Source organism: Varroa destructor, unplaced genomic scaffold (genome assembly GCF_002443255.2).
Source record: "Varroa destructor unplaced genomic scaffold, Vdes_3.0 BEIS01000003.1, whole genome shotgun sequence".
NCBI classification, from domain to species: Eukaryota; Metazoa; Arthropoda; class Arachnida; order Mesostigmata; family Varroidae; genus Varroa; species Varroa destructor.
The window spans coordinates 13,223,117-13,235,433 of NW_019211456.1; the positions used below are offsets into that span (position 1 = coordinate 13,223,117).

General features: G+C 43.5%; 2 protein-coding genes across 4 annotated transcripts in view; one reads left to right on the forward strand and one right to left on the reverse strand.

Annotated features, from left to right (window-relative positions):
• The window catches only part of LOC111248405 (glutamate receptor ionotropic, kainate 2-like), a 315,895-nt gene that overhangs the window by 269,250 nt on the left and 34,328 nt on the right, over window positions 1–12,317 (forward strand). For both annotated transcript variants that reach the window (XM_086985510.1, XM_022800707.2), the window contains 2 exons: window positions 7,850–8,052; window positions 8,738–8,876. In XM_086985510.1, the coding sequence (XP_086841636.1) occupies window positions 7,850–8,052; window positions 8,738–8,876 (342 nt within the window). The remainder of the gene's footprint in view (window positions 1–7,849; window positions 8,053–8,737; window positions 8,877–12,317) is intronic.
• Window positions 1–12,317, reverse strand: part of LOC111248403 (protein Njmu-R1-like) — a 60,462-nt gene that overhangs the window by 28,299 nt on the left and 19,846 nt on the right. The gene's annotated exons all lie outside the window — the stretch shown is intronic.

Below are 12,317 nucleotides of genomic sequence, written 5' to 3' on the forward strand. Positions count from 1 at the left end.
TATATATATATATGAGAGGAAGAGGATTGCCAATATCCCCTGTATCCTAACAGATAGTTTTTGTCACTTTACTATAAATACGTCAAATTTCACCAAGTTCGCTGCTCTTTTTTAAGCCACGGTCGCTAAAAATGATTAAATTTTCAAAAATTAAAATAGTATCATAATTATCATATTTTATTTTTATACACATTTTTTTGTCATGGTATTTTTTTCTTATTTCTATAGTGTATTTATTCACTAATCTTTTTTGTATAAAATAACCCCAATTTTTTCTTTAAATACTAATTTATTACTCACACACTTCAATGATGAGAATGATCGTCAGGGGCAGAACGTGCGTGCGGGACTGTCACAACTACAGCAATACTTATATATATCTACAGTACATCCACCAGACAAAAAACGGCTCGAACATTGCTCATATATAGATGCTTTGAATGCCGAATCATGGTCCTGCAGTTAATTTCAAGGGGGCAAAGAAAAAAATAAAACCGGTGGGCGACGGGAGGTGGTACAATTGACGCGATGTAGCCGTAAAGCTACGTCGGGCTGTCGGTCGTTCAATTGCCAGTTCCTGTAGCAGTGGTAGTAATAGGTATAGAAGTGGCTGGAATCGTTGCAAGAAGGTCCCCTTGCTGTCCACTATTATTCCACAGTCGATGCAGTCCGGAGTGACGGCGTTCCGGCCATCGCGCGCGATCCCTGACTTTCCTACCACCTAGCATGCGCCTCTAGCTCATTCATTGTTGTTGCTTGGCCGCTGCTATGATTGCAGCTAGCAGCAGTCTTTTGACAGTATTACAACGATTGTTGATGACGCAAATCAATACGCGCTGGCGGAGTGACATGGCAGTCTCCCCCTTGTATTTCAGATATGTTATTATTGCCAAAGCGAGTGGCGTCTATCTGAGCCAAGTCGTTGTTGCAGCTAACTTTTGCGACCTCTTGAATGTTGAATTTTTTTTTTTCGGCTTGTTGTTACGTATATGACTTATTTACATACGATAGTAGAATAGGAATTTTCATAGAGCCTCTATGTACTCTGTTCCTGCTAACTGGCTTGTGCTCAACTGAACGTTCCTAAACAAAATCAACTGCTTCCGTCTTTTACCCGTCCGACCGCACTCGGATGACCGCCCGACGAGTGGCCGAACCATTGTTCACCCCGCAGTTGCCGTCATCGCAGCTACTGTCTCGTGCTGATGGCTAGCGACACGTCACGGCATTGCCGAAGTGTCTCGCGATAAGACCGCAAGTTATATACTGTTACATAGACCACAACCGGATAACGAGTGATATAACATTGCATCAATACACGGACACACCGACGTATGCATAGGATGTCGACGCGTATGCGGTCACTCAGGCTGGACACACTATAGGCCTCAGGCGACAAAACGAGACGGTAGTGCAGTCGAGCAAACGACGACCTCCTGGTACGAAAGAAAACAATCAAAACAAACAAGAGGAACTCTGCAAAAATTACAGCGGAAAGGCTGTGCGATTTTCTACTTACTGTTGTCGGCCTTTCTTCGGGGCCTGCACCTAGAAGGCTAATCACGCAACGTGGCCTGAACGCTTCGTGGACGTTTTACCTCGATTTCAAACTTTATATCTGTCTACTTAGTGCTATACCAGCTATTAGATTTACTCAAGCTACTAAGCAGATACGAATACGTTCGAGGTATACGTGTCGCTTGATAGCCCGAAAAATCAGGTTTTTGACAGAAAATCGCGTAGGCAACGCGGAATCTGTAGAAAAATGGGTCATTAGACCGAGTCCTAACAGTGATCACAGATATTGGCGTGCTTTAGTAGACTGGTTGTTATGTTAAACTAAAAGATATTTATGAAACGTCTCATTGGTAAAGCATTACACGTAGTACGCATTAGCAAAAAATACATGAAAGTAAAGCCAGCGGGTAAAGTTTACATAAACATCTGCATAAAAGTTAATGGTTATAAACGTGGGTTAAGCAAGTAAAGTATATATAATATACACGCTTTAAGAGCATTCTGTACTTTATAAGCCACCATTCTATATATTAAAGTGGTCTCTGGAAGGTCTGTACAAAGCCCGACTTGGTCCAATGTTTAGTAGTGCAAAGATATTCGACATTAAGATGCGTACATACAACTGCTTCAAACTTAAAAAGTTCAAAATAACTGCACGTAAAAATAGTTTTTGTAGCGATTCGATTAACTTCGTGGTTATATAATACCGATGCATATTTAATGAATGTTTAGCATAGTGCAATAGAGAACTTCCAAGCGCCGGTATCGATAGCGATGACAGCTACAGCCAGGAAATTATCACTCGAATGATTTTTTTTAATTTATTAAACGATTTCCGCTCTTAAACGAACGATGGCAGTGTTCGACAACTTCGACACTCCATTTCGACCATATTATGATGTTTTGTGCCAACGTCACATAAAAGTTCCTCAGTTCCCCAATTAGCCAGACGCACCGTCACTTGTTACATTGCTGCGCTGGGTCGTCCAGTGGTATGGGAATCGACTGAGGTATCTAGACGCTTGGACTCCCTCTATATCGCTGACAATGTCTTCCTCCTATTTGTTGGACGGAAGCTTTTTTCCCAGGAAAAGGAAAGCGACTTGTCCATCTGTTCGAATAGTATAGATTTCTTGCGCCTTGTTACGTTGGATCCAGCCTTAGCTCCTTTTCGCATAGACGCATACATCCACGTCTCGTAACTAAGCGGCGCTACCTGCTGGGGGCCACAGTTAGAGGCACAGTGGTCACACCATAGACTACAAAAAAGGTACAGGAATCCAAAATACTTCAGGGCAGTCCGTCGCACTTCAGTTGGGCTCATTCTTCGAACAAGGGTCAGGTTAAGAAACCTATAGATACTAATTATGGGCTTATGCTATCTATTGAAAGGTAGCGTCATTTGCCAGATAACAAACACTGTTGTGCAAGCCTGTATTGCTACGAGGGCCTATTTTCTTTCGAAAGCGGCAGCTACTCAACGACTTGTCGTAACCGAATCTGAATCCAGTGCATGCGGAGGCCTCCAGATATTCGAAACAAATTTAGCCTTTCTAGTTCCTATCGTTGTGTACGTGTACATTACGCTCGTATGTACGATACCCTACTGCACTAGCATCTACTAATTTGCCGATCGCACGATCATTATTCTTGTCGGCGTTATTGACAGATCGAAGCAGTGCGGAACTGCGAAAGATCAAAATCGGTGCCGTTGGGAGTTCCAGAGTAAAGCCTGACGACCATTCTGGTTCCCACGAACCCCTTAGCCTCGGAAAGCTAACGTAACGCGTTTGCACTGTATATACAGGGTGTGGAAGAATACTTTGTTTTAAATTGTTAAAAAACGGTATTTGAAAAAACGATATTTGAAGATGCCAATCCAAGCCCTCTCAAGATAAGAGAACGACGGTGTATCGCTAAGAACGTTGCGTGAACGCCTTCATCACATAAAGTTACCAAGAGCTGATTATTTTTTAATCTACGTGTAGGAAGTCTCTGTAGACTACTTTTGCAATGCCCAGTATAATGCTCTACAGCTATATGGTGCCGTGATTACTACCGGTAACAAAAAGTAAGTCGGGGACGCCAGAGTAAGGGGGGAAGGCGGGAGGCTTAGCATAGTAGCAGTGACTGGAGACGGAAGACACCGGAAAAAAAGCAGATAGTCGGGTAAAATGAACAACTCAAGGAGACCTTATCCATCTTAATAAGTGGCATCGCGATTGGCCTTTCTACTAGCTAACGGCTGACCCGGGATAGCTGATGGGGCTTGTAGTAATTCTTTAGCACAGGCTGATGGACCGAGCTAGAAAAGCCTTGCAGCTGAATAAGCTGGGACCTTATTTCGGAGTAAAAAGCGTTGTGACGTCAGATCGCTGCTCGAAGGAATGGCAAAAGGCAAACGAAAGACAAAGGAATCCAAATCAACTAAAACCAACTCATCTTCCCGTAATTTCAAGCCACTTAGGTAAACGTAAGTGCCTGAAACAGAAGTCTATAATAAAACGGACAAATAAAAATAGCCGAATATAAAACTATTCACAGGCTCTTCAAGCGAACATTTGAAGCTCAGATATGTGACGGAAATCAACTAAATCTTCTTGGGTCAAATGGCTGATGTTAGCACATTGCTATAATCCAGCTTTCTTTTCTAAACCCGTTTCGTATTTCGAAATGAACACTTCTCGAGGTTTCGCGGAATCTTAAGAAAGGACTGCATTTAAATCACCTCGTCGGTTTCAAAGTAACCCAGCTAATGGTGTACACTGTATATTTAGCTGCATCCGTTACTCTTTTAAAATGTTTTTATACGAAAGTTTTACACACAATGTCTAGAGCTTTTCTTTCGAATGAAACAAATATAAATGTTAGTAACGTTTAGCTTGAATAAAAAGTTAATTGAAATAACCGTTCTTGTTTAGATACAAACTTAGGAACGAATCTTAAATCGGGAAATTTTTTTAATCTAGATACGGCATCGTTGTACATGTTATATGTATTAGATATACATAAAATTAGGCATCGTTTCAACAACGCTTGATCGCCAGTCAAGGTTAACGAATTCAATACCAGCTGACAACAGCAGAAATTTATTTGTAACTTTCATCATGTTGTTCAGCCAGAATCCTGCCGGAGCTTCTGGTGCTCATTAGAGTTTTCCGATCAAATTTACCGATTCGCCACTTCCTTATCGGTAGCACAACAATCAGAGGCAGTAAGCTGCCTCTGCTGACGACTGTCAATGTTTCTTTCATACACACGTGCTGAGCGCATCCATGACGCTTGGCATGCCGTGGCCGTTTTTAACGTCGCCGCCGCTATTAATACATTGTCTGTTGCTGCTGCTGTGGAAAATATTTTGCTACTGAATGCAATGGCAGTGGCAAGAGACGCTGGGGTTAGGTAGCACCGATGGCGGTTTTGCCTAAAGTGGTAACGAAGTCGGCGAAGACGTACTTGTTAATACTGATTATCCCAAAGGACATCAGTCTCGCTTATATTGTGTACCTGCTAGCCCTGTATTTATCTGTTCTAAAATTACTACTAACACGATCGCTGATGTGACCGCGTAGGCCATAAGCTTAAGGAATCCCAAGCCCGGCACCTTTTACATTGCGTGGGTGAACTGGTGCCGTCGCTGACCGTAAGCACCTAGCTGCTACGCTTAGGCGCTGTTGCCCCCGCGTTTTTACTTACTCCTATACACACAAGCCAACGATAACGCCGCCACCGCCATCGTTTGGCCGTCGTGTAGACGAATATTCATCCAGCCAGTCGGCCGGCCGGCTGAGCAGGGAGTGAACAAGCGATCCAAGCGACCCTTCGAAATTGCTGTTACGCTTTCATGCAATGGCGCGGACGACTAAGCGTAACGGATTCAGAAGCAACAACATTAACGGCGGGCGATGTCTGAAGAGGAGTGGTGCAAGTGCACTGAGAGGATAATTGGTGCAAGTAGTACCGACTGTGAGTAAGGCTGCAGCAATGAAGTTCGCCCAACTGCTGGCCCCTAACTTCAACAATTCTAGCGTTGGTGGCTAACGTTATTTTTACAGAAAGCCTAAGGCAAGCAGCCACCTAATGCCCCTCTGTGCTCTTCTGCATTGCTCTGAGTAATTATTTATAAAGCTTTGTGGCGCGATTACTACGTCAGCGGGCCGTGAGTGGGCGGAGGAGTAAGAGTTCGCGGGTTGACGGTAGGCTGGAAACGGCAGCGGCGGCGACGGCATGATGATAATACGCTGCTCTCCAGGGAAATATCTCTTGCAGAACGAGAAAATGTAGCTTGCGACTGTTAGTGTCCGTCGTTAAGCTTCAGTCTACTAAAAGACCAGCACAACTCCCCACATAAACGAGTCCCCATAATGCCCTACAACCACCCACTGCTTCGTCGATTGTCAGGCAAAGAAAGGCTAGCTTACCACGGGGCATAAGGGTAGGGGCGATGGTTTCTTTCTAATAACAATGGTAGTGTTGGTAAGCAATATATGAAACAGGGACAACCTCGTCTTTAAAAACACGAGGGCAACATGGCGTGGGTCGCTAACACGTATTGTTAAGTGTGCTGCCATAGTAACTGTGAAACAACGAAGCATGGCGGTCATTGTTGGTGCAAATATCAATGTTGTTAAAAGATTTACAAAAATGAATGACAAAAGTAACACTAAATAAGCTGCGGATATGGTCACTTTGCCGCCTCGTAGATTTGTTAGAGAATACGCAGGTGACTCCAGTAAAATAGCACCCGGCAGATTTTCGAATTGCCTTTCGAAATCGCGATTCCGAAGGTTCCGTCTGCATGTGAGAATGTAGGAGATGACTGGTCCGCTCGTTCACTCATACTGCCACATTGTGTTTGATAGCCGACACTCACTGAATATCTCACGTATAATGTTACAAAATGTACGAGTAACAAGTACAAAATTGTTTTTTTTTTCTAATTCAAAGATCTAATTTTAAGTTTTATCTGAAATAACTTTAAGATCATTTTTGGTGGTATTTTGATGATAATTATATGAAGATAGCTAGCTAGCTAGCTAGCTAGCTGCTCACGAACCGTTTAGTTTCCTGCTTAAACTCTTAACAGCGGCCCAGAGATCCACGTGCTTGTCAAATAGCTGACCGTTTTCATCGGGGTTCTTTCCAGTCGGCACACACACGCAGACAAATATAGGACGAGAGCAGCTTCCCTTCGCAAAAATTTATCACAGTCATAAATTCTGACGTTGGCTGCTGGATCGCTCACCCCCACCGAACCAAGCGGCACTGGCACGTAACGCAACGCAAATCTGACCTGAACCCGCAATAATAATAATCCGCGTAACAAAAATGATCACTAACGATGCTAGAGAGAAGACGTGAATCTGAATCAAAATAAGCTGTTTGCACCCAACCGCTGATATACCAGCTACGCTTTGCAATCGTTGATGTTATTTCTTCCGATGATGGTAATGATGACAGCCGTGATCGTAGCGCTGTAGTTTGGGCAATTTTATATTATCTTTCATATATAATGGTCTTTACAGTTATGCATATGTAAAATATATTCAGAGAAAAAAAAGGCCAGCATTTATCGTCACGAAGATCAGCGATTGGATGTTTTTCCAAGGATTATGTGCAGTACAATTCATATGGAGTTTCTTTTCAGTTGGAGGGACACACACACACACACACACATACACACACACACACACACACACACACACACACACACACACACACACACACACACACACACACACACACACACACACACACACACACACACACACACACACACACACACACACACACACACACACACACACACACACACACACACACACACACACACACACACACACACACACACACACACACACACACACACACACACACACACACACACACACACACACACACAACACACACACACACACACACACACACACTTATATGCGTGCTTACCGATGGAACTAAACGTTTAATTTTGCTATACCGGCCTGAATGGCGGGTGTAGTACGCTATCGCGGTCATTACAATACACCAGACTTGCAGTATATCCATATGATTAATATCTGACCATTGTATGCATAGATAAATAACAACGACCACTTCATCTAATTAAGTATTTTAGATTATATATAATCAAGTTAGTTAACTTTAAATTATCCATACGGAAATTCTTATATAATCGTCTGATTTCGGATTCTCGTCAAAGTGTTCATATATCGATCAAATTATCGAGCCAAAATACAATGTATAATTCGACGACGACGACGACGCATCTTCGTGCTATCATTATTCAATTCTTTGTTGGACTCTGCTCCTACTGACTTCTGCGTTATTTCAGGTGTAACTCAACAGCTATATAACAAATGGTGGAAGTCGCCGGGGCTGACCTGTAGCCGAGATGAGAAAAACAAAGAGGGCAAAGCAAATGCCCTTGGCATCGGCAACATTGGCGGGGTTTTTGTCGTACTACTCATCGGCCTCGCCTTCGCCATTTTAACAGCAATTTTCGAATTCATCTGGAACGCTCGGAATAATTCTCAGGTGAGAAATGGAAAAAACAGCGGAAATGATTCATCCTTCTATAGAGGTTAACGTCAGAATTCGCACGGTACATGTTTACAGGTGTATATAGACGGAAATATAAACACGAATGCTCTGTCTTCTCCATATACAGCGCTTGCCTCAGAGAGGCAGCATAATTAAGTTTGTCCTAAATATTTATTCTGTTATTTTGCCTTGATTAAGAGGACGAGTGGAAAAAAGAACATCTTGTGCCTTGTTGCGGTGGCTTATCCAACCACCTTCCATGAACAAGACTCACATTAAGCCTTGTATAAAAACAAGTTACCGAACAGGGTACGTCGCCGCGCTTGACGCTTTCGAACATCGCTCGTATGTATACTAATGGCTGTCCACTGAAGGATAATGCACCTTAAGGCTGTCGGAAAACGCGGTCACTTAGGAGAAATTGCTTAATAGGAAAGCAAGCAAAACGACATTGTGTCAATAAGAATTCGTTATGGCCACCGGGAACTTCTGAGCTTTCCTTTATGGGTTTCTCGAGAAAAAAGAAAAGCAGTATCTTACGCCTTTCATGTATCGTATCGTATCGTACCGTAACTTATAGTGGCAATAGTAGAGCACAGAGTAGATCATAATAACAATTGCAGTAAAGGATGACAGGATAATTAACCAGTGAAGCGTCTCAATGCGTCTGCGATTACAGGTCGATAGGCGATCATTGTGCACCGAAATGGCCAATGAACTTCGGTTTGCCGTCCGATGTGGCGCCTCGAGACAAAGACCCGCCTTCGATAGTGGACATAATCATCCCGCCAAGCGGAGATGCTCAAAGTGCCTACAGGGTAAGGCAGCAAATTTTATCGTTTATTTACTTCAGTATGCTTTATTACTTTTTTGACGCAAGTGCATAACTGGTAACGCCCAATAGGACTTCGTTTACATAAACCGTATTGTCGATACGTTTTATTGAATCTGTAACGAAACGATAGATTTATATATGTGTATATATAGAGGACACATAAGTTAATTTAATCACACAAACTGTGAGTACCGAAGTGTACCGTTCATGCTATGCGATTCATACGGGAGATGAAATGGTCAAAATGAACGACAAAGTACAATTTATTTCGCTTAAATCGTTGGCCATATAAAATCGGATTGATTCTGAAGACAGATAGATCGAAAATCGCGTAACCGCCCTATTGAAGGATTTGATATAATTTCGATTCATATCAGTAATACCTCACTTGATTTTTCAAGGAGCTAGAGGCTTTTTGATTTGTGCGTCGATCGGTGTCATAGTTTTGCGTCCAGTTCTGAAATAAGTTGCCACTCTTGTTCTAACTTCCTCAACGCACCAGTCTCGATTAGTGAGCCGTCGTCCCATCACTAATGAACTTCTAGCGAAACTATTTCGTTCATAGAGAGAACTATAGCTTATGTCAAATAGCCAGTCTTTGGATTGCCTGTCTGCCTGCATGTACATCTGAGAGGCAATTTGTACCGTTTGTTTCAGGACTTTATTGTATTCTATCTCCTTACATTGCGGATTATCAGCATTGCATTGAATAGCAATTAGTTTTATACATGTACCAGCCCGCGCGTCGCCACTGGTATACCCATTTTTTAAAAACGTCATCCTATCAAATCTGTCAAAAAATGAAAACGATGATCGAATAGGGACACCATCCCATACATGGATTATGGATCTGTAGTTATGTCATAGTTTATTTGCATGTTCCGGCCACCTGATATAGCCTGCTATGCCAGCACATCGACAACTGCGTGGTTAAAATACGCGCTTCGCTATTAACTGACGAGTCGTGCTCAGCCTATTCCTAGAATGCTTCATCGTATCGCGCAAATAGGCCAGCATGGTCGTGCCTTCCTGCGAGCGGTCCATCGAATTTGCGGGAGATCGGTTCGTTTTTGAACCTCTGATCTTCTCTTTGGACCATCCTTACCAGGTTAATTAGTTCTCCCTCATGTCGTTTAATTGTTGTGGCCTTTGGAAAGAATTGAGCTAGACTTAGAGCGAATCGAGAAACGGGAGAGCAATGGCGTGTGTAACGGTTGTTTCGGTGGCTCCGGTCCCTATCGAACATAGTACCAGAGAACTAGATAGATACAGAAGTGGCTGACTCATTGGCTACGAACGGAACGAAATGCACGCTCGTTGATCTGGTTGCCAGAGGCCATTGCTGCTTCGGGTACAATGGCTGCCGCCGATGCGGACAGCGTCAACCATTAATACTGTCTTTGCTGCTCACTTTCCTTCGTCTACCGTGAACGTGTGCCAGCGCCCCAATGCTGACACTGCCCGCAGTCACATCGAGAACTAATTGGCGCGCGGCCAACTCCTAATCATACGTGAGTTAAGCCCTAACGGATGGTATAGAGGCCCAATAGTCCGCGGTACATTGCCCAACGGTCAAGCAAACGAAACTGCTGCTGGGCTCATTGCGCGGTTGTGCTTTACAATAATAATAGTAATATATACGGTCATCGTATGTCCAGCGTACGCCCTTAGTACAGCGGCATGTAGGTTTAGCCCCTATGAACACACAATATAGAGGCTATTGTGGTTGTCATTTTCCGTCGTGTGGTCTACCATGTTACCGCAGCCGCAAGTGGCCGTACCCGTCCATCAGCCACTTTCTGGCATACTTGCATTGCTACATACCGACGGTAGTAATGAAGTAACAGTATTACACTAGGATAGATACAACGTTTTCTGGCCTGTGGAGCCGTAAGTGTCTGCTGATGGTTTCTCTCATTCATACGTAGGTAGATTTATCTCGTCGTGCAGCAGCTGGACCGAAACTATTAAAGAACAACGCCGGAGACTATGAGCAGCCCTGATATTAGTGCCTGCTGGACAGTATGAATAGTGCTAGTAGTGCCAATGCGATGGCAATGAATGGGGATAGAACGAAGGGGTGGCGGTTAGCTTAGGCTTTATGTGGGAAAAAAGCTTGGCTGTATGGGAAGATAGTGAAAGAGACTGTATATTTTGCTTTTTCCTCTTCTTGTTGGCAGCTGGTCAAGGACGTCTGGCAGTGACGGCCGCAGCGTCGGGATGTGAACATATCAGGATCAGCCATCGGATAGCTCGCCGGACAGGCGGATGACACTGGGGCTTGTCAGACCATAGCAATGTGGTCCAGGGGCATGAGGTCCCTAAGTAAATCATAGGGGTTTCTTAATGGTACCCACTTTTGCACGTTTATTCAAACAAAGGTACCGCTAGTCCACCCTCCTGGTGGGCTGTTCGCCGGCTGTTTGGTTCCGCGATTCGCATGTGAGACGGCTAGTCATTTATATATCATGACAATAAAGACGATAACATGATCAATAAATAGGATCATACGCAACGTATGCAAGATATTAGTCGTGTTATCAGCTGTATTCCAATGAACATGTACGCAGATATCTGCCGGCTATCCTTTATCTTTGCCCGAAAAAGCTCAGCTTACGGCCCCAAGGGATCTAACAATTTGTTAAAGCTAAATCAAAATTGATGAGCTATACAGCATATTACTTGACTCTACACAGATATTGCTCAGCTAAGCATAGAAATACTTTCGCAAAATGGAAGCTGAATATCTGCCCACTTCACACCGTTTCATGCGCCAACTTTGTCTTCGACTGTTTGAGTTGTCCCTCACCGTTATCGAGTCTAAGCACCCCCCTCAATCGATGATCGTCCTACCTTTTTCATGTATAAAGTCTTAGTAGATAAATTTAATTATCCTAGTGGGGCACAACGATTTGATACCCTCAAGCTATTGTCAATAGATCCGAAGAAAGACGAACATTGAAATATTACAACCTCTTTAAATAAAAGGACGCTTCTTGATTCTTGGCCCTTGAGCTTTTTTCTGGGCAGGTTGGCACCAGCCAATGATTGCCCTTGACCCTGACAGCGAATCAGTTTTCTTATATTTGGCACGATAGTTAAGACGAAACCTTCAGAATTTCGGACTACTTGTCCTGCTTGATGGAGGTTTTGCTGCAACGCCAGTAATAGCGTAGACGACGCGGAACTGAAGCCCCGTTTCGACTATGCAGGATGATGTTTTTTTGGAACATAATCTGCAATTTATGAAATCTGCATTGTGTCGTGCAGCACGCCGATCACTGCCTGAAACGCCGGTCGCGTCTTTACCCTACTCGACGATTTCTATAGCTACTGTAATGTACGCACACCGGAACGCTTACTCTTTCCTCTTACAGCCTACCTCATTTTTTTATGCAGTACCCTTCTCTTCTGTTCCTGCAGC